Source organism: Chiloscyllium punctatum, chromosome 10 (genome assembly GCF_047496795.1).
Source record: "Chiloscyllium punctatum isolate Juve2018m chromosome 10, sChiPun1.3, whole genome shotgun sequence".
Taxonomy (NCBI): domain Eukaryota; kingdom Metazoa; phylum Chordata; class Chondrichthyes; order Orectolobiformes; family Hemiscylliidae; genus Chiloscyllium; species Chiloscyllium punctatum.
In genome coordinates, this window is record NC_092748.1 from 53142371 (window position 1) to 53165713 (window position 23343).

At 40.0% G+C, this 23343-nt stretch overlaps 1 protein-coding gene across 2 annotated transcripts in view; it reads left to right on the forward strand.

The window, feature by feature from the left end:
* Positions 1 to 19539, forward strand: part of nfe2l2a (nfe2 like bZIP transcription factor 2a) — a 53637-nt gene extending 34098 nt beyond the window's left edge. For both annotated transcript variants that reach the window (XM_072579141.1, XM_072579140.1), the window contains 4 exons: positions 15369 to 15638; positions 15778 to 15873; positions 16338 to 16514; positions 17808 to 19539. In XM_072579141.1, coding sequence (XP_072435242.1) covers positions 15369 to 15638; positions 15778 to 15873; positions 16338 to 16514; positions 17808 to 19040 — 1776 coding nt within the window. In that variant the 3' untranslated portion in view covers positions 19041 to 19539. The remainder of the gene's footprint in view (positions 1 to 15368; positions 15639 to 15777; positions 15874 to 16337; positions 16515 to 17807) is intronic.
* The last annotated feature ends 3804 nt before the right edge of the window (positions 19540 to 23343 follow it).

The window sequence follows — 23343 nt, forward strand, 5'->3', positions numbered from 1 at the left end:
CCGTTCAGGATTTAAGAAGATTGCTGAGAACAGTAACTGTCACTGCTGGCACCACCAGTTGATTAGACTTGTAAAGGAGTTTTCCTTCTGGTAGTTCTCCATCTTATTCACGTTGGTAGCAGAGCCTGTTTAATATTTTGCTAGTAAGTATGTCACAAGATGCAGAGATAATTAAAAACACACAGCTGAAGAACTGCCTTTGACATCAAAATAAGATAGAACAACACGTGAAAAGCTTCACGAACAATTAGGAAAGGTTTCCACCTCAGTGCATTGATGGTGTATGCATGATTGTATAACAAAGACTTTGATGTAAAACAAGATGCTCTGGTAGCAGTGTGAATTGCATTACTTGATTGATACAGTCTGAAATCCTAAAGTGGATTCACACGTGCAGGTCTGTCTTCATTTTTTTAACTTGAATAATACATACATTTCAGGTCATTGACCAAACGAAACCTTTACAGATGTATTTTAATCTGATTTTCTTTGAAACTATGCTCGCAATTAATTCATCTAAAATCTGATGTATCCTGTCCATAAATATGTACCACAGATACAAGAAATTCAATCAAAAGAGAAGGTACTAGAAACAGGTTGGTCACTTTCTGGAGAGAGCAGATGTTTCGGGAATGAACGTTGATCAGAGCTGTAACTTAATATTTAGAAAGCCAGTGTTAAATATCTAATAGTTCGAACACAGTTAGTTAGATGACCAATTGGTGATAACCTGAGCTAATTTGAAAAATTATAGCACATCAACTGGAAACATTCAGTGTCTTATGTCCAGCATGTTAACATAGGATAGTATTTAACTATTCATCACATCATGCTTTCAGTGTTTTCTGATGGCTGTTGTTTTAGTTCTGAAAGGGCTAATGCTGGGAATTTTATTAAGCTTTACCCAAAAGATGCCATATGATTTGGGTGGAAAAACAGCTCTGCATTTCAAAGAAGGTGATTTTGTCATGTAGGTTTCAAGTCTTAAAATGATAACTATCATATCAATGAAATGTGTGCCTGATAGATGAGCTACCAGAGGAAGTGGTGGAGCCTGTACAATTGCAATATTAAAGAGGCATCTGGATGGGTATATGAATAGGAAGGGTTTGGAGGGATATTGGCTGGGTGCTGGCAGGTGGGACTAGATTGGGTTGGGATATCAGTCAGCATGGACAAGTAGGACCAAAAGGTCTGTTTCTATGCTGAACAGCACGGTGGGTGGCACAGTGGTTAGCACTGCTCCTCACAGCGCCAGAGATCCGGGTTCAATTCCCGCCTCAGGCGACTGTGTGGAGTTTGCACATTCTCCCTGTGTCTGCGTGGGTTTCCTCCGGGTGCTCTGGTTTCCTCCCACAGTCCCAAAATGTGCAAGTTAGGTGAATTGGCCACGCTAGATTGCCCATGCTAAATTGCCTGTAGTGTTAGGTGATGGGGTAAATGTAGGGGAATGGGTCTGGGTGGGTTGCGCTTCTGCGGGTCGGTGTGGAATTGTTGGGCCAAAGGGTCTGTTTCCACACTGTAAGTAATCTAATCTAATCTAGTCAACTAGGTACGTGCTTGAATGGGTTCTTCAAGCTTAGTCCTCTTATGATAGGTGGTTTGCTGATCTATGCGCTAAGTAGAACCAACTCGGCCGAGAAGATTCAAGTCTTTCACATTGCAAGTGGGAATAACCTACAGGTTGACAATGCATTTAAGACAACAGTGGTTGAGTCTTGAATGTTCTTTCTCCATGTGGATGTCTCCACTGTACAAGAAACTTTGCCTCAAAGTAGATGCCTTTAAAGAGAAACACTACACTTCTGGTAGGGGAAAATCCCCAAAGGCAACACAAGTTATGGAATAGATCTGGCAGTTAATTACTTTGTACACAGCCGCACCCTCTCCCCTGTCCCTGGCAACCAAGAAGACTCCGATTTCTTATTGTTTGCTTGCCAACCACATGGGCTTAGTTAATCTCATTCTTCTCTGTCCTGACACTTGATGTTTTTCTATTTGGATATCAGCCTTCCTGGCAAGGACAGCATTTGTTGCCCATTCCTAATTGGTCTTAAACTGAGTGGCATGTTAGGTCACTTCAGAGGTTGAGACAAACACTCCTGTGGTCTGAAGCAAGATGTAGGCCAGGCTGAATAAGGAGGGCAGATTTCCTTCTAAGTATAATGATTGAACCAGATGCCATAATGGCAGATGGTGAAATTTGAGTATCATTAAAAACTTGAGAGGAAAAAAGTCACCTTTTTAAAGGTAGTGGCAATATAATGGCTGATTGTCATTAAAACCTCCTGTTGTCCTTGGCTGGTCTAGACCACATGTGGCTCCCAAACTCTCAATGTGGCCGACTCCTAACCTCCACCCAGGGTAATTCAGAATAAATGAAAAATAGATTATTTTACCTATTATTATCCTGAAAAATTCGCGCAAATTTTTAATTTCTGACCTTGCACCCTATTCTTTTAAACAACTCAGTTAACCATTTTAAAGAGAGCCTGTTTTACTTGGAAACATTTTACAGCTTGTTTACTATTCTTTCCTGTGTTTTTTTTTTATCTCATCCTTTCATTCTGTTTTTACACTGTTTATCTGTAATGCCGTTTAAATTTACCAAGATCCCCACCCACAAAATTAATTTGTCTGTTTTTGTAGATACCGATTGACCTGCATGTTTCCAGAATGAAGTTGTGTGGCTCATGCAATATGTTTATCTTTGCATCTGTCCTACTTGTGTCTCTAGGCTCTATTTGGAGTCCAACCAGCTTTACTGCTTCAATTAGCTTTACATAGCTAATGTTTGTATGCAGTTGATCTTTATTAAATGTAAGGTGTGGTGTTTAAATTTGACAGGCTTTGGCAAGTTTTGTAATAAATGATTTGTCTTGAGCTGAAATTCACTTGAAAATATTTACTTCAGTTGACCTACGCTCTGAGTGTAGAAGCTTTTTTTTCTTTGCATAATCTTGAAGAAACATAGTATATTGCACATGATCTTCACTAACTGTGACTGTAAACATATTACATAAAATTACATGGAACCTACAACACAGAAGTACATTTGGCCCAAAGGGTCTACATCAGTGCTAGTCCTCCATGTAAATTTTACCCATCCTAATTTATGTAATAACTTGAATATTTCATGTCCTATTTTACTTACTCTTAAATCCATCCTTGCTATTCCAGTTTCAAGCCAACTTCCAGGTAAAGAGGTTACTTCTGAATTCCTTTATTGGATTTATTGACCTGGTCAAACTTGCAAATTTTTTAAAAGCTGCTCTTGGGTTAACCTCTGGCCATCTCTTGTAAGGAAAAGAGATCAACTTGTTCAGTCTGTCTTAATTGTAACCTCTGAGTCCTGGTATTGTAAATGAGAATGGTATCAAGCTATATCTCTCTGCCAGATTGTTTGACCAATATTGGGTAGCCCAGTGGTTAGCATTGTTGCCTTTTAATGCCGGGAATCCAGGTTCAATTCCAGTCTTGGGCAACTCCCCTAGAGTTTGCATGTTCTCCCAGTTTGTGCATATGTTTTTGCTGGGAGCTCTGGCTTCCTCCCACAGTCCACAAAGAAAAGTAAGGTGGATTAGTGTGCTAAAAAGAGAATTGCCCATTGCACTAATCTTATTACCCCCCTCCCCACACCCCCCCCCCCCCCCCCCGCCCCAAACAACACTTGCCTCATTTTCTATTTGCCATATTTAAAGTCCAATCCACCTTTTCTAGAGAGCCAGCCAGTCACTTGCTCCAAACAGATTGAGTTTGGAGTTGCATTTGAAATTTAAAACACATTTGCTTTTCACTTGAGTAATCCATCTATTCCTGGGAATTAAAAACTCCCTATGTCCCTTCAGCTCTGAGTTGCCGAGAGAGTATCTGTTTATTTCCGACTTAAAATAAATATTCAATAGCAGTCCAGCACACTTTTTTTTTTCTTGCCTACAAGCTGTAGTGTTCAATATACTGCTGTCACCTGAGAGGGTTATTGAGAGTTTGTATTTATTATTCTCACTGCCCATCCAGGTATTTCTAGAGAAAAGTCTCCGTTGTCTTAAGACTGCTACACTCGGGTGGTAATTCCTTTCACGTGTCTACAAAGGCATTTAATAACTGACAATCCCATGTTAAACTGAAAAGAATATTTGCACTACAGAATAATCTTAAATGCATGGTCCATCTTCTTCCCTGAGTGTTTGTGATAGTGGTTTTCTCATTACACAACCATGTGATATAGAAGGTGGGCCACACCATTAGCTTTGTTCTTGTACGATGATTTGTTCATGTGTCAGATGTCACTGCAGATTATGCAAAAAACTTGCATCGTTTGTACCCTCTGGATGACGTAAAGTGCTTCATAGATGGTATATCTTTGAAATGTCATCAGTGTTAGAATGTTTAAAAAAAAGTAATCTATTTACTCACAGGAGAATCCTAAAGATGATTAATTGATTAATCCAAACTATTTGCTAGTTTTGGTTGAGTGATGAAAATTACTTGGGACATTGGGAGAACTCCCCTCCCCACTTTTAAATACTGATCCTATCTGAAAGATGGTACTAAGGAACAATAGACCAGTCTTCCGCCACCTCCAAACAGACCCCAACACCAGGGACATATTTCCCTCCCCTCCCCTATCAGCGTTCCGGAAAGACCACTCCCTCCGTGACTCCCTTGTCAGGTCCACACCCCCCCACCAACCAACCTCTACTTCCGTCACCTTCCCCTGCAACCGCAAGAAATGCAAAACCTGCGCCCACACCTCCCTCCAAGGCCCCAAGGGACACTTCCATATCCGCCACAAATTCACCTGCACCTCCACAACATCTATTGCATCTGCTGCACCCGATGTGGCCTCCTCTATATTGGGGAGACAGGCCGCCTACTTGCGGAACGTTTCAGAGAACACCTCTGGGACACCTGGACCAACCAACCAACCCAACCACCCCGTAGCCCAACACTTCAACTCCCCCTCCCACTCCACCAAGGACATGCAGGTCCTTGGACTCCTCCATCGCCAGACCATGGCAACAAGACGGTTGGAGGAAGAGCTCCTTATCTTCCGCCTAGGAACCCTCCAACCACAAGGGATGAACTCAGATTTCTCCAGTTTCCTCATTTCCCCTCCCCCCACCTTGTCTGTCAAATCCCTCGAACTCAGCACTGCCTTCCTAACCTGCAATCTTCTTCCTGACCTCTCCACCCCCACCCCACTCCAGCCTATCATCCTCACCTTGACCTCCCTCCACCTATCGCATTCCCAATGCCCCTCCCCCATGTCCCTCCTCCCTACCTTTTATCTTAGCCTGCTGGACACACTTTCCTCATTCCTGAAGGGCTGATGCCTGAAACGTCGATGCTGCTGACCTGCTGCACTTTTCCCGAAACACATTTTCAGTCTGACATCAGTGTCAATTTAATTGTCAAAGGGGATTCTGAGAAGTAGGATTTACAAGCATTTGTAGAGATAGGGATGGTCAGCGTAGCTTTGTACATGGAATATCATGTCTGTCAAGCTTGAGTTGAATTTTTTTGAGGATGTAACCAAAAAGATTGGTAGAACAGTAGACATTGTCCACATTGACTTGAGTGAAGCCTTTGACGAGGTTCTGTATGGTATACTAGTTAAAGTCAGGTCACATGGGATTTTGGGGAGAGCTTGTCAATTGAATTCAAAATTGGTTTGATGGTAGGAGTTAGGGTGGTGATGGTGAGTTGTTTTTCAGACTGGAGGCCTGTGACCAGCAGTGTTCTACAGGGATCAGTGCTCAGTCTACCATTGTTTGTCATTTATATTAACTATTTGGATGATAATTTAGGAAGCATGTTTAGTAAGTTTGCGGATGTCACCAAAATTGGCGTATAATTGACAGTAAATAAGTTTATCTAACATTGCAAAGGGACCTTGAATAAGTGGGCTAATGAGCTGAGGAGTGGCAGATGGCATTCTTTTTGGATGAATGAGGTGTTGTGTTTTGGTAAACTGAACAAGGGCAGTTAATAGGGCCCTGGGGGGTAGTGTTGTTGAACCTAGACTTGGGGGTCTAGATACGTAGTTCTTCGAAAGTTGTCATGGTGGTTAAGCAGACGTTTAGCATGTCTGCCTTTATTGCTCAGACCATTGAGTTGGGACATCATGTTGAGGCTGTAAAGGGGACATTGAGGCCACTTTTGTAGCACTGTTTTAGATTCCCTACAGTGTGAAAACAGGCCATTTAACCAAACAAGTCCATGTTGACCCTCTGAGTAACCCACCCAGACCCATTTCCCTCTGACTAATGCTAAATTGCCCATATTGTTAGGTGCATGGCTAATTCATCTGACCTGCACATCTTTGGACTGTGGAGGAAACCCACGCAGACACAAGGATGACTTCCAAACTCAGTCACCCAAGGCTGGATTCGAACCTGGGTCCCTGGTGCTGAGGGGTCCCCTTGCTATAGGAAGGATATTATTAAATTGAAAGGATTCAGAATAGATTTACTGGGATGTTGCCAGGACTGGAGGGTTTGAGTTATAAGGGGAAAGTAGATAGGCTGGGACATTTTCACTGGAGTTTAGGAGGTTGAGGAGTGAGCTTAGATTTCTAAGGCATGAATAGGGTGGATAGCAGTGGTCTTTTCCCTGAGGTAGGGCAGTTGAAAACTGGGCTGCATATTTTTAAGGTGAAAGGAGAAAGATTTAAAAGGTACCTCAAGGGTAACCTTTTCACACAGTGGTTTGTATGTGTAATGAACCAGCAGACGAAGTGGTGGTAGATGCAGGTATAGTTAGATCCAAAAGACATTTGGACAGGTACGTGAATAGCAAAGGTTTTGATTGATATGGGTCAAATGCAGACCAGTTTTTTTTTTTGTTTTGAGAAGCTTGGTTAGCATGGACAATTTGGATCAAAGGGTCTGTTTCTATGCTGTATGACTTTATAACAGTACCTTACAGTCGATCTCTGGAGTGTCTTGAACTGTCAAACTTCTAACTTAGACAAGTGAGCTAGTACTAAACCAAGATATCTGTGTAAATGTTTGTTCTAGTTGTGTGCTGTTGACTGAAACTTGTGTACAATAATTGTAGAACAGCATTATAGTTTGTTTACCTCAGTTTAACTCCAGTTGAGAACTGTCTCAAAAGGGACAAATTTGAGCTGTTAAATTGAAGGCCAATGTTTAAGTTTTGAGATCAATTTGTCAAAATAAACCCTCTAAATAATCTCTCTTCTGAGTTTGAGTGGAGAAAGACTTTGTTCTAAAAAATTATGTACAAAATAATATGTTCCTACTCATCTTTTGAGTTGTGTTTGGGTGATTTTCTGTTCGCATAAGGTCAGCTGCCTGTTGCTCTTTTTCAAGATGAATTGTTGTATCACTCTGGCTTGCCTTCTCCAATTGAGGCAGATCCTGCTATGAACAATCCTCCAAATGACTACTTTTGCTATCTCTGTCATTGCGTCTGTTTGAAACATGGAAGATTTTCTGAGCTGGGATTTAGCCTTCAATAATTATTAAAGGTTTCTGCATTTGCAATCTGACTATTGCATTGAAAGGCAAAATCGTATAAAGCAATCATCAAATCATAAATTACAGCACAACAGGCCATGTGGTATCAGAATACACAATTGGATAAAGTCCATAGAATTTATTGTGCAAATTTTGATTATTCAATGTTGGCTAGTTAGTATTTATTCCAGGATTTTGGATTTCCTAAAAGTGAAAAGTTAAGATGTTGAAGTTGTAATATCATGAGGTATCCAGGATTATTACCCTTTGACTTTTACTCTGTCCATGTTCTTTGTACATTACTTCACAATTCTTTGCATTGAACTTCACCTATCACCCATCTGTCCCATCTCCCAATTGTCTTTGTCGTTTTGAATACTTGTCATCTGGCAAATAGCAAACTCAAAACAGCACCCACCTCATTGTTTAGAATGCTCCCAGGTTTTGTATCATCCACAAAGTTACTTCCCACACCAAGATCAAGGTCACTTGTATATGTCAGACAAGCCAAGCATTCAATTACTTACTTACTATTAAAGAATTCCATTGCAAATGTTCCCCAGCCCAAAATGAGGTTTAAACACAGCTCATCAGAACACCAGTTGAGTAGCCTGGTTTAGCCAGAGAAATCAGTAATTCACATGCTCATGAAAAGTGTTTGTAATGAGTGCTGAGGACATTGGGTTTTGTTTCCCACTGTTAAGCTGAGAAGAGTTCAACCAAACTGTTCAGACAAGGAGTCTGATAGTACACAGTGGATGAGCCAAGCAAGTTTGTGGAAATTGGGCTGTCTTTACACACACTGAGGTTGCCCCACATCCCCTACTCATGGTGTCAATGATGAAGTGCAGCATACAGATGAGGAAGACAAGGGTCAAGGATTGGTCTACCCAGAAAATAGGATAAACTTTACTGGATTTGCAAGCTCTTCCTTACCTGTATCAGCCCTGTCTTATATTCGTGATAAGTTTGCTTCTGAGTTCCCTCTCCAAGATTTGAACACAAAACTGGGCAGAAACTTCAATATAGTACTGGGAAGTGCTCCATTGATTTATGGTCTCATATTTTGGAATGAGACATTAAACAGAGGCCCTTTCTGTCTACTCAGATGTAAAAGATTCCATGGCCTTGTTTTGGGGAATAGGGAAGCTATATGTGGTAACCTAGCCAATGTTTATCCTGCAATCAAAATCGCAGAAAAAAAAGTTGGTAAATATTGCTGTTTTGAGTTTGCTATTTGCCAGATGACAGGTATTTCCTACATTATAGCATTGGCAGCACTTCAAAAGTTCTTCATTGGCTGTAAAGCACATTGAGACATGAAAAACCTTTTTTTTTCAATGCAAGTTTTTTTCCTTTCATGTTTCTGTGAATTGAGTAGACTGGATGGAAGCCTTCGTTGCTTTTTTTTTTGTTACTTTTTGAATCTATTCTTTTTGCAAGTTCAGTTGCTCGATTATAAAGATGCCATGAAAGTTTTCAAGTGTTTTTCACTTGGAAATTCTTCATTTCTTAATTTAAAGTTCTGTTGTTAGCTTGCCATCTGAATGTTAACAATGTCAGAATCTAAAAAAGGACAATACAGGGGCCAAATCTGAATTTTTACATTTGAGCAAGAAAGATGTCATATTTCAGACAAACTAGCTTAATAAGTTTGCTATGAATATTAGAGATAAATAAATCATTGCATTTGTTCATTGTTCTGGTCTCTCTCCTATCAGAAGGATGTTGTGAAACTTGAAAGGGTTCATAAAATATTTACTGGAATGTTGCCAAGGTTGGAGGATTTGAGCTATTAGGGAAAAGGCTGAATGGGCTGGGGCTGTTTTCCCTGGATTGTTGGAGGCTGAGGGGGTGACCTTATAGGTTTAGACAGTGGATTTGGATTGGCTCAGGCTTGGTGAGCTGAAGGGCCTGTTCCTGGGGTGTAAAATCATGAGGGGCATGGATAGGTAAATAGACGAGGTCTTTTCCCTGAGGTGGGGGAATCCAGAACTAGAAGGCATAGGTTAAGGGTGAGACTGGAAAGAGTTAAGAGATCTAAAGGGGCAACTTTTTCATGCAGAGGGTCACGTGTGTGTATAGATGATCTGCCAGAGGAAGTGATGGAGGCTGGTACAATTATAACCATCCAGATGCCTTTTAAATGTATGGATTGAAAGGGTTTAGAGGAATGTGGGCCAAGTGCTGGCAAATAGGACTAGATATCTGGTCAGCGTGGACGAGTTGGACTGAAGTGTTTGTTTCTGTGCTGTACATCTGATTCTACATGGTGTTTTTTGCCCATTTACCAGTTGCTATCTAGCCATGGAGCTAACACCATAGTGTGGAAGTGGAGTTCAGTTTAAGCTAGACAGCAAAGGATGGCAGGTACTATTCTCTTGAACAACATTATTGCAATAATTGGCATTTTATATGTTTTGATAAACTATCCTAAGTAACTAAGCTAGGTGACAAAACTTGATCAAAGAAGTAGGTTTTAAAAAATATCTTTTGAAGGAGGTGAGGTTTAGGAAAGAAACTCCAGAATTTTGGGGCTTTAGCAATGAATGCATCATTGATAGTGAGTACAATTAGGATATTAATTGGTGGTAAACCAGTTGGAATTCTAAAACCAACCTGAATTTTCATGGTTATTTTCCGTAGGGTGGTAGGTGCCTGGAATGCATTCAGCAGAGGTAGTAGAGGCAGGCATAGTAGATTCATTTTAAGATGTGTCTGCACAGGTGCATGAGTAGGTGGGGAGCAGAGGGATACAGACGCTTAGGAATTGGGTGACGGGTTTAGACAGTGGATTTAGACCTGATCAGGCTTGGAGGGCTGAAGGGCCTGTCCCTGGGCTGTACATGTTTTTTGTTCCTTGTAATTTTTAATTTCGGGTGTTTTGAATTTAAATTGTTCTGATTGGATTTAGATGATTCCCAGGTATTTCCTGCCTTATTTGGGTGATTACTTGTAATATATAATTTCTTCATTTTTAAAAATGATCTTCGATGTTGTGGCCATTTGAAGACCTGGATAGAGCAGGGACAGGAATGGTTGTTGCAGGTTCCAGGATTTAGATGTTTCAGTAAGAACAGAGAAGATGGTAAAAGAGGGGGAGGTGTGGCATTGTTGGTCAAGGACAGTAGTATAGTTGCAGAAAGGATGTTTGGGGACCTGTCAACTGAGGTAGTATGGGCTGAGGTTAGAAACAGGAAAGGAGAGGTCACCCTGTTGGGAGTTTTCTATAGGCCTCCGAATAGTTCCAGAGGTGTAGAGGAAAGGAAAGCAAAGATGATTCTCGATAGGAGTGAGAGAGACAGGGTAGTTGTCATGGGGGACTTCAACTTTCCAAATATTGACTGGGAACACTATAGTACGAGTACTATAGATGGGTCAGTTTTTGTCCAATGTGTGCAGGAGGGTTTCCTGACACGGTATGTAGACAGGCCAACAAGGGGCGAAGCCACATTAGATTTGGTACTGGGTAATGAGCCCAGCTAGGTGTTAGACTTGGAAATAGGTGAGCACTTTGATAGTGATCACAATTTTCTGTTATGTTTACTTTCATAATAGAAAGGGATAGGTGTATACCACTGGGCAAGAGTTACAGCTGGGGAAAAGGCGATTACAATGCGATTAGGCAAGATTTAGGAAGTATAGGATGGGGAAGGAAACTGCAGGGGATAGGCACATTAGAAATGTGGAGCTTATTCAAGGAAAAGCTCCTGAGTGTCCTAGAGAAGTATGTACCTGTCAGGCAGGGAGGAAGCTGTAGAGCGCGGGACCAATGGTTTACGAAGGAAGTGGAATGTCTGGTCAAGAGGGAGAAGGCGGCTTATGTTACGATGAGATGTGAAGGCTCAGTTAGGGTGCTTGAGGGTTACAAGGTAGCCAGGAAAGACCTAAAGAGACTCAGAGCCAGGAGGAGATATGAGAAGTTGTTGGTGGATAGGATCAGGGTAAACCCTAAGGCTTTTGATAGGTATTTAAGGAATAAAAGAACGACAAGAGTAAGATTAGGGCCAATCAAGGATAGTAGTGGGAAGTTGTGTGTGGAGTCAGAGGAGATAGGGGAAGCACTAAACAAATATTTTTTGACTGTCATTTTCTAGAGTGAATACTATGTTGTTGAGGAGAATACTGAGATATAGGCTACTAGACTAGGTGGGATTGAGGGTCACAAGGAAGAGGTATTAGAAATCCTGCAGAGTGAAAAATAGGTAGGTCCCCTGGGCCAGATGGGATTTATCCTAGAATCCTCTGGGAAGCCAAGGAGGAGATTGCTGAGCCTTTGGCATTGATTTTTAAATCATCATTGTCTACAGGAATAGTGTCAGAAGACTGGAGGGTAGCAAATGTGGTTCCACTGTTCATGAAGGGGAGTAGAGACAATCCTGGTAATTATAGACTAGTAAGCCTTCTTTCAGTTGTTGGTAAAGTGTTGGAAAAGGTTATAAGAGACAGGATTAATAATCCTCTAGAAAAGAATAATTTGATTAGGGATAGTCAGCACGGTTTTGTGAAGGTAGGTCGTGCCTCACAAAGCTTAGGATTCTTTTGAGAAGGTGACCAAACTGGTAGATGAGAGTAAACCGGTTGTGGTGTACATGGATTTCAGCAAGGCGTTCGATAAGGTTCCCCACAGTAGGCTATTGTACAAAATGCAGAGGAATGGGATTGTGGGAGATATAGCAGTTTGAATCAGTAATTGGCTTGCTGAAAGAAGAGAAGGTGGTGGTTGATGGGAAATGTTCATCCTGGAGTTCAGTTACTCGTGGCATACTGCAAGGGTCGGTGTTGGGTCCAGTGCTGTTCGTCATTTTTATAAACAACCTGGAAGAGGGCGTAGAAAGGTGGGTCAGTAAATTTGCAGACGACACTAAGGTTGGTGAGTTGTGGATAGTGACGAAGGATGTTGTAGGTTACAGAGAGACATAGATAAGTTGCAGAGCTGGGCTGAGAGGTGGCAAATGGAGTTTAATGCGGACAAGTGTGAGGTGATTCACTTTGGTCAGAGTAACCAGAATGCAAAGTACTGGGCTAATGGTAAGATTCTTGGTAGTGGAGGTAAGCAGAAAGATCTCGGTGTCCAGGTACACAGATCCTTGAAAGTTGCCACCCAGGTTGACTGGGTTGTTAAGAAGGCATACAGTGTTTTAGCTTTTATTAAGAGGATCGAGTTCCAGAACCTGAAGTAATGCTACAGCTGTACAGAACTCTGATGCGGCGGCACTTGGAGTATTGTGTACAGTTCTGGTCACCGCATTACAAGAAGGATGTGGAAGCTTTGGAAAGGGTGCAGAGGAGATTTACTAGGATGTTGCCTGGTCTGGAGGGAAGGTCTTACGAGGAAAGGCTGAGGGACTTGAGGCTGTTCTCGTTAGAGAGAAGGAGGTTGGGAGGTGACTTAATAGAGAGATACAAGATAATCAGAGGGTGGATAGGGAGAATGTCACCATACTTGGAAAAACAGTGAGCATGAGGGCTGATAGATATAGGACAGATGTTAGAGGTAGTTTCTTTACTCAGAGTAGTAAGGGTATAGAATGCTTTGCCTGCAACGGTAGTAGATTCGCCAACTTTAAGTACATTTAAGTCGTCATTGGACAAGCATATGGACGTACATGGAATAGTGTATGTTAGATGGGCTTCAGATTGGTATGACAGGTCGGCACAACATCGAGGGCCGAAGGGCCTGTACTGCACTAATGTTCTATGGACAGCAGAGTCAAAACAAGTGGTGAGGAGCAAGAGAGTCATGTTTCAAACATAAGTGCATCCTGATGCAGAGCTTGTGCTTGAAACTTCACTCCTCCTGCTCCTCGGATGCTGCCTCACCAGCTGTGCTTTTCCAGTACCACACGTTTTGACTCTGCTCTCCAACATCTGCAGTCCTCACGTTCTCCTAACGCAGTTGTCTGGGATACAAGTTACTGTAAACATCTGTGCTGTTTCATGGTTCTTTGTCCCACTGGGGCAGTGCTAGAGTTTGAGGTCAGTTTTCCTGGGATCTGCTATCTCTCTCTGGCTTACAGACTGCAATGTTAGAGGCCCTGAGAAAGGTCACCTGACCTCTTTAATCAGGAGGGAATAGCTCAAATCTGATTGTGCTGCAGCTTGAGTTAGCAGCGATGTGCAGAACAGGTATTTGCTTGTTTTCATCATTTATTCTTCCCTCCTGGTCAGTATGCAAATCAATGCAATTTTATGGTTACTGGGTTGAGTGGGAATTTCCCAAGTTCACAAAAATCCAGTAAGACCACTACTTCTCTTCCAGTAAGATGATGCAATATATTGAGCAATCAAGGAAATGAAGATGCCTCTGTTCAAGCTTTCATAATTCATGAATTGTCTACTGTTTCCTTTTAGCTGTAAATGGCAAAGTTTGCATTAGTATTAACTTACCTCATGGGGAATTGCAGGTGAACTATTTTGTGTTTTTCATATGCTTGATTCTGTTCATGTTAAAATACCAGATTTATATTTAATACACATTTTAACATTTCCAATGTGACACAACACAGGATGGTCTTTATTTTTGTTACATTGTAGTGAAGTTAAAACAGGAACTGATTACTGCAGTGCCCATAGGATTGTTTAGTAAGAGTATTTTTAGCCACCTGACGACAACATTCTTAGAATACAAAGGCAGCTTTTGTATATGCCGTAGCTCCTTTTCTTGCCCCGCCAAAGCGCAACCCACCCATACCTGTACATTTACCCCTTACCTAACACTACGGGCAATTTAGCATGGCGAATTCACCTGACCTGCACATCTTTGGACTGTGGGAGGAAACCGGAGCACCCGGAGGAAACCCACGCAGACATGGGGAGAACGTGCAAACTCCACACAGTCGCACAGTCAGTTGCCTGAGGCGGGAATTGAACCCGGGTCTCTGGCACTGTGAGGCAGCAGTGCTAACCACTGTGCCACCATGCTGTAAATGTGGCTGTTTAATACTTATAAGGGTAAATAATTGCTGTAAATATCTACGCAATCAGGTACTATGTCTGGTTTGTGGCAGTTTTGAAATCCAATAGCTTTGAAATGTTTTCTTGTAGTCACTGATGTTGGGGGGGGGAGGAAAGAGGGGGAGGCTGTGTGTGGAGAAAGGTGTGTTGCCTTGAGCATCTGAAGAAATTAGATAAGATCTTGTATGTTTGAAGCATTGTGAAATGCCAGTTCCTTCTGTTAATTTCACAAATGTATGTGAAGGTTGATAAAGTCCTTCAAGTTTGTTTCTGTGCACAGTTCCAGTGGCTGTCACAATTGCATGTATCTCTTCACCCAAAAAGAATGGAGATTTCTTGTTCCAATTGAAACTTAAAATTCGTGGGTTTTTTCCTGGCAAAAGTGTGCTGTATGCCCTTGTTGTGGAATTCTGAATTAAAATTTCAGGCTTGTTAAAATGTTTGAAAATAGGGTGGCAGTTTTCTGATGACTTCAATAAGTAGCAAATGTCAGAAAATGAAAATTAATTACCAGAGATTGTGACTTTCCTGGTGCAGCAGTTTGAAGGGTGGGGTGGGGGTGCGGGAAATGGGAGGTGAATAGCTGTATTGGTGCAGAATTGATGATTGAGGCTGAAAATAATGCACTTTATCAGGTAGAAATAACAGACTTTCAGGTTTTTTAATTTTTCTAGCAACCAATACCTTGCTTTAGTTGAAACAGTTGTTAGTATCATTTTGAACTTAGTGTGGATGTGACATTAAGTGGTTAATCATTTCCACCTAACCATCAGAATGATATCTCTAACCAACTCCTGGTGTATTAGTGTGTTGTATCTTTGCTAGTGCAATGGTGCCTTTTCTGGCAACATGTTTTGTAAAAAAAAATTACTTAACATTTTATATATACTATTAATTTGACTTGCAATTTGCTTTTTTTAAAAACAGAACATTGATTTAATTGACATCCTCTGGAGGCAGGATATAGATCTTGGTGTTGTCCGTGAAGATTTTGATTATAACTACAGACAAAAAGAATGTGAGCTAGAGAAGCAGAAGAAACTTGAGAAGGAAAAGCAGGAACAGTTGCAGAAAGAACAAGAGAAGGCTTTACTGGCACAGCTGCAGCTAGATGAAGAAACTGGTGAATTTGTTGCCTTTCGGCCAGCAAAGCACAGTAAAGCTGAAATCCCAGGAAGAATTACAGAGCCTACACAGGTACAAAGATTGGCACAGCTGAAGTCTGAGGAACTACTTTTTGCTGTTCGGCTAAAGCTTAATGAAAACTAACAAATCTACTCTTCTTTCTCCCAATTTTTTTACAAAAAATTTGGTTGCCAACCAATTTTCAACGTAGACTGTAAAGACAGCCCAGAGAGATGATGGAGCTTTGTCGTTTGATGAATGCATGCAACTTCTTGCAGAGTCTTTTCCATTTGTAGATGATATAGAAGTAAGCCCTTATTATTTGTTCTACCATCTAATTGAAAATCTTAGAAAGTTACTGTTTGCTGGATTCCTAATATTTATAAACTATATTTGAAATTTTGAAAATATAATTTCCTGTAGTTATGAGGCATATGAGTTTTCAATGTCTTGTAAGAACAAATGTTCAGTTACAATTTGGATTTTGTTAAATTTACTATTTTGGCTATCAAGATTTTGTAAAAATGTAGGACTTAGTTTTATGGTTTAAAAACATGAATAAATGGCAGTGTTATCATCTAGTTTAACTGTTTCAGTTGTCATAACTAAAAGCAGCGCGGGAGCTTTTATAAGGAAATGTGACCATACCGATTCAGGCGACCTAAACAGTTTCTCTAAGATTTTTGCAACATAACTCAGGAAATGCAGTAAAGGCCAGGCAACAGCAAAGTGGTTTTTTAAAAAAAAAATTTGTTTTAAATTTATTTCTAGTCTCATCCGGTTGCACTTGAACCTCCTGTTCCAGCCCAGACCAGTCCACAGCCAATGTCTCCCCAGCAGCCACAGCAGGGAACTACTGCAATCCTTCCATCCACAGCACCTGAACCAAACCCTCTGGAGGACTTGGAGCAAACTTGGCAAGAGCTGCTCTCAATCCCAGAACTTCAGGTAAGTACAATAGTTGAATTCAGAAGGAGCATGAATGTAACAAACACCCAAAGAATTCAGACCTGTACTACCATTTGTTCACAGAACAAACTGGTCATTGTCTCTCAGGATATTAATCTGACATTCAAGATCCAGCTCCGTTTACTTTTTTCTTCAAATGCATATTATGTGACCTTAATTTGTGTGTGCATGTGTTTAAATGCAGATAACTGGATATTTTAAACAATAAAAGCTTTCATCCTGCAGAGTGTCTGCATTTGATTTGCTGGATTTAATCATAGCATATCATACTATTTGAGTGCAATTATTGCATTTTAGATAAGTGTTGCGGGCAAGAGTAGGGGTGAAATAATTATATATACATTTTTCTTTTAATCTACAGAAGCTAAATTTTATTTTGAAAATAGACTAGGTCATGCATGTTAATGACAGCACAATAAGTATAATTCCTTATAGGGAAGGAATGCATAAAAGTAAGATGTTATCAGAATTTTTTAGTCTTTCATAATTTATGAATTTCTAATGTTAGAAGCAGGTCCTTGGGTAATTCTACAATAGTTAAGTGATTTGCAAGCACTAAAATAACACTGGCCACCAGTTTTCAGAGGCTCTTTTCTTGGCAAATACACTGTCAAAAAAACCATACTATGTAGAAAACTTTACACTCCATTACATCAACAGCATCAAACATGTGTCTTAACACGTATCTTCCTATCTTTAACTAATGGGGCAATTTTTGAGAATGATTGATTTGTTTTTGTTTATTGCACTGGTGCTTTTAATTAGCATGACCATCTAAATGAAGAGCTAATCAGGTTTTCATTTTGCATGAACTGACTTTAGCTGGCTATGTATCAACCTGCTAATGCTGACATTTTGAATAAATCAAACCTGACCTAGTTAAAACCATTCCCTGCACTATCTGGCATAGAAATGGCAGCACAAAAACGGGTTATTCAGTCCTGTGATAATTTTAATGCTCCTTATGATCTACTTCCCATGACTCTCTTCCTCCATCCCCATCAGGATGCAAATCTAGCCTTTTCTCCTTTATATTAATGCAATTTACCTTTTGCATCAATTTACATACACAACCATGTGAGGTGCATAATCTACCAACTCTCTCAGTAAAGAAGTTTCTCTTGAATTCATCATTACTGTCTTGTTATATATATTCAAGGTTTTGTTACGTGGAAGTTTCTCCATGTCTATCTTATTAAACCCTTGGACCCTTTAGTACTTTTTTAAAACTAAAAGTACTAACGTATTTATTTTTGTGCTCTTTCTCAACAGTGTTTGTACATGCAGAATGACAATATTACAAGTATCGAATCTGCAGAATATTCTTCCAAGAGTAAATCTTCTGAAATGCAAAATGACAGTTACAGCCTCAGTACAAGTCTGCCAGCTGATCATGTTTCAGGCAGCAACATCAGTTTTCTCTCTCTCTTTGATAGTCCATATGAGGAAGTAATGCCATCTGAAAGCCCCACACTCTTTCAGCCCAAAACAAATCTATCAGATAGTATGAACCTTTCTTTCAGCAATAATAATTTCAATAACCTTTTCTCTACATCTCTGAATATGCAGAGAAATGGCAACATTTCCCAAAGTAACAATATGAATGACTCACTTACTAGCATTCTAGATGATTCTCTTCTTGAACAGATCAACATCACTCAGTTGGAGGTGAATAAAGATTTTGATTGTAAACTGCCACACAATTTGCCTGAGATTCCTGATTCTGACTCTGGCTTGTCTATGGGCTCAAGCCCTAGTGCAGCCTCTCCAGGTAATTCAAAGCAATCTTCTCTTTGTGGAGATGCTTCTAATGGTTACAGTGATTCTGACACAGATGACATGGAAAGCAGTTCTGCGAGTGTTCAACCTGAGTTTGCTGAGCTATACCCAGTGCAGTTTCAAAATGACTGTAACTATCAGGCACCTTCTCTTCACGGTCTTACAAATGTTAGACTGAACCTTTACAACAAAGGACCAAAGGATGACCCGCCAGTGAGTCCTGGCCCTAATAAAGTCCCATTCACCAAAGACAAGTATTCTAAACGACTCAGCCGAGATGAGCAGAGGGCTAAAGCTTTGAATGTTCCTTTCTCTGTCAAAAAGATTGTTAATCTTCCTGTTGATGATTTCAATGAAATGGTGTCCAAGTATCAGCTCGGTGAGGCCCAGCTTGCTCTCATCCGTGACATCCGTCGCCGTGGCAAAAACAAGGTGGCTGCTCAGAATTGCCGCAAGCGCAAACTAGATAACATAGTGGGTCTCGAACATGATTTGGATCAACTTAAAGATGAGAAGGAGGAACTTTTGCAAGAAAAGGGAGAACATACCAAAAACCTGCTTCAGATCAAGCAACAGCTGAACAATCTATATCATGAGGTTTTTAGTATGATACGTGATGAAGATGGAAATTCGTATTCTCCCAATGAATACTCATTGCAGCAGACTAGTGACGGCAGTGTATTCCTTGTTCCCAGGAGCAAGAAACTTGAGACAAAAAGAGAATGAAATTCCAAAGGATCTGTTTTGTTGGACTTTTTTTCTTAAACCGAAAACTCAAACTGCTATGAATTGCAAGATTGAATCTTCCTTTTTCATGTTAAGTTTCCTATGCAAAAGAAAACTAACTGAAGCTATTTTTTAAATTACTACTGGTGGCTTAGAGGTGAAACAATGACAAAGATCGCATATTGACTGTAAATTCTCCTAATTTTGCCAGTGCTTTTATTTTGATGATTTCTCTATTACCTATCACACTTTTTTCTATTAGTGTGCCTGTATAGATTTGTAAATATTGCACATTTTATTTATATATGCAGATCTCATTTGCTATTAATAAAAATATTTCATAGAATTAAAGATTGTATTTTAGTAAGCTAATGTTTCTTCTGTTGCAGTACAGTACTTGTTTTATAACTTTATTAGAAATGGATAAATGAGAATTGAAATGTATCATGATTTTTCATTTTATTTGCTTATATATAGAAAAATAAAATTTCACTCTTTATGCAGTGCAAGTGTTGATTTTATGCATGTAACTTAAATATTTATACAACTGTAATACAACACAAAAATGATCTATTTGTTGATTTCTATTAGTAGCTGAACTCCTGAATACCACTTGTTGTAGATGAATAGTCCTGCAAGTATCTGAGTTCCTTCTCTGGTCTGCCATGTTTGAGACTCTGCATCATTTGCTGTAGTGCTGCAGAGCACAACTGCACCATATTTCTTGACAAACTATGTAACACATTTAAACTTAATAGGAAGTGTAAATGCTATAAGGTGACTGAAGGGAAAAATATTTCAACTGTTTAAAAATGTACACTACCCCAGAGAGATGGAGAAAAGATGGGAACCTGCATGAGTCCATTCTGAGAAGTTGATGCTCCTAATCATGAGACAAGAGTTAACACCCATGATATGAATGCAAATTGTGAATCCAGTTTCAGCAGTTCCTAATGTAATTTGAGTCAAGCCTATACTCCCTTGATTAAGACGACAATGTAACAAGATAACTCTTGTCACCATTTACATCATGGAGAACTGAAAGACACAGGTTATGATTGAAACTTCCTAGTCTGGACCAAGATATCTTAAAGTTTGTACACTGGAATTCTGTCTCTTTCAGAGATACAGCCTGTCACATGGAGCCATTCTAAGATAGCAAGCTGTTTGTCTGGTAATATTTATCCAGCTAAGTAGGGCCTATTTTACAGGGGTGAGCAATAAAAATCATCTTTTCTCTCACCAGGTTGAAAGAGGAGAATGAATATCAGGCAAGTTTTAATACTCAATTTAGAAAAATCAAGTGTTGAGGGAAATTAAGTTATGAATGAAATTAGATCCTAAATTCCCACTAATTTTGTAAAACACTACAAGTGACACTTGTAAAGCCATGTAAATAGTTTGAGTCCATTCATGTTTTGGAGAGATGTTTCTTGGGTCCTCTTTATATGATTAGAATAAAACAAAAAGTCAGGGAGTGCATGAAAACTAGCGCAGGCTTTAAAAATAGCATTCGCTTACATGCATCAGACTTGGCAGCAACAGATGAAGGAAGTTTGCTTTACTTTTGGTTATGTTCTCTGCATGATTCTGGCATACTAATTTGTCTAAGTGGGAGCTGGAAGAACAGAAATGCTAGAAACAAGAAGTCCATCAGCAACTGTAGGGATACCACATTAGTGGATGGAATTTAATCCATCCGGTTGCACATAAAGCAGGGTTCGCAGATCCATTTAAGTGATCATCTCACAATGTCAGTCTCCCAATGACAAAAAAAAATCCTATGATTAAGTCAGGTGGGTAAGGGCTGATGCAAGAAACTTGCCTGCTCATACCTGAATTTTCAATTAGGATCAGTGATGAGACAATTCCTAGCAATGATCTCTACTACTGTAAATTAGTGTCAGTTCAGGGGTTAAATAGGAGTACACTGTGTGCAGGAACAGACTGGAATGAATTTATTTTTGTTCAGGAGTGAAATGTTTCCTTAGACCATGCCTACTGTTGCAAACAGTGCATGGAATTGTTTCCTATATTAAAGAGGCATGTTTGGAAAAATTAATTTGTACACTACACTATTTGGGACTTTGTTTTCAGTATGGAGCAAGTCCTTAAAACCTACATGGAACAGTATCCATTGATGAATATAAGGATAATACTTGATATCCCATATGGGTGAACAGAAGTCATTTAGTTGCAAAAAAAAACCTTGGTTCCTTATCACAGTGGTCATTGAAGTTTACAAACTATGATTACCTCAAGTTATTTCCCTGTTCTAAAGGTCACACTTGCTTTTGAGTTGCTGTGCACAGGCGTATAACCTTTTTTTAAAAAGGATTCTGGGTAATCAAAGACTGAAGACAGGAAAAAATTGTAAGAGTTGCTCCTTTTGAGATATTTTAGATGTTGGAGCTGATTTCCTTGAATTCAAGGAGTGGTAATTAGTTTTATAAGCTGTTGCATTATTTTGGAACTTTGGGGTGGGGGAAAAAGATCAAAATAACAGAACCTTTTTAAAAAAAGAGAAAAAGATAGGCAGATACCACATGGTCAATGTGAGAAGCGGGGAGGAAAAAACTACACTGCTGTCTGACACAGGTGTGTAATAGCATTTCTGAACAGGTTGGTTATAAAATATCAAAAGATAGCACTTCTCCATGTAACAATTACAAGAACTTGTACAAGAACTAAGAAAATATTGCTGCCACTGGGTAACATTGTTTCACTCCCAACATGGATTTGCATCATCCTGGTAATGAGTTTACAGAAAACCATTAGCAGAAGTCTTGAGGCCTGTGCATGCTAAGTGGCAAATAACAGTGCAGCACCATTTTATTTTAGAATAGAAATTCCTTTATTGTCTCATGTACAGGAGTACAATGAAACATTTACAAGGTCACCCATATAATGCCATCATCGGTACAAAGTACCTAGGTACAATCTTAGAAACAAAACAAAGGAAAAACGTTATAGTTGTCATAGTATAAGTTAGAAAAATGAGAATAAAGTTACAAAGATAGACATCATACTCTTTCCATAAAGGGCCTCCAAGGGTTTCAATACATGCATTGGAAACCAGCACTGGTGGTCAGTGGCTTGTGAGCACAGGCAGACCAATAACTGTCCTGCTCCACTTGGGCCTGGTGGCTATCTCTGCTCTGCTCAGGTGTCCATTCCCTGGTTGTCCTCCTCTCTCAGGCTTCCAGCCTGCTGGCCATCCCCCACTCTGCTCAGGGCCCACTGGATGTCCCAGCACCACTCAAGCCTCCAGCCTGCTCCATTCCATGTTTCTAGGAGAGAACACTAAGAAGGGAAAAAGTGGACAAGAAAACAGGAAATAAACAGAAGGAGTCACCTATGCACTCAAACATTGTCAGCAATCGATTCTGTCAATAAGAAAAAAATGCATTAAAACCTTCGGATTAATTTCTCAAATTGAAATTCCTTGATTAGGGTTTTTGTTACGATCAGTGCTAAATCCTCTAATTTCCATGAAGCAGGCAGGTGCTAGTTTCACTTTGGGTGAATCATTGGTGCTTGGTTGCTGATGTCCATTGGAACCACCAGTGCTTTGCTGCCTGTTCCTAGATAGCCCAACACCAGCCACTGACTTTTTTTTATGAAATAAACAAAAACCCTTCAGAGATTTGAACCCTACTTGAGGAATCTGAATAGCCCTTTGGAGGGTTTTTTTTATATACATAAATTAATTTAAGTAAGTTGTTTAGCTCAGTTAGTTGGATGACTGGTTTGTAATGCCAAAAGTATGGGTTCAAGTCCTGCACCATTTGAGATTACCACATAGAACTGTTTAATCAACTTCTCCCTGAAGTGTGGTGACCCTTGGGTCAAATCACCACCAGTCATCTGACATCCAGCTCATCAGAATGTTCTTCCTCACACAAAACGAAAGAATAATTAACAACTCCTGAGCCCAAATTCCATACAGCCACTCGATGTCCTTCACGATACTACCTCCTAACAAATGATAGAGGATGCTGACTGAGAGATCCAGTTTGAAGCATGCATTCCTTTTGAAGAACTTCTTGGCAGAGAATTTGCCCTTAGGAGAAAAAGAGACGTGTGAAGTCTATGGAGATCTCTCTCAACTGGCTTTTGCAACAATATTGTGCCAGTGTTGAGGTAGGAGACTGGGACCATAGACCTTTTTGGGCCTTGATACTTCCAAAATTGTAACTAGCAATTTTAAATTTGATTCCAGTATAACTTTTCTTGCACATAATTGTATCAATTAAGCAAACGTAAATGGAACAGCACAGAATATTTCACTTAAATATTGGCT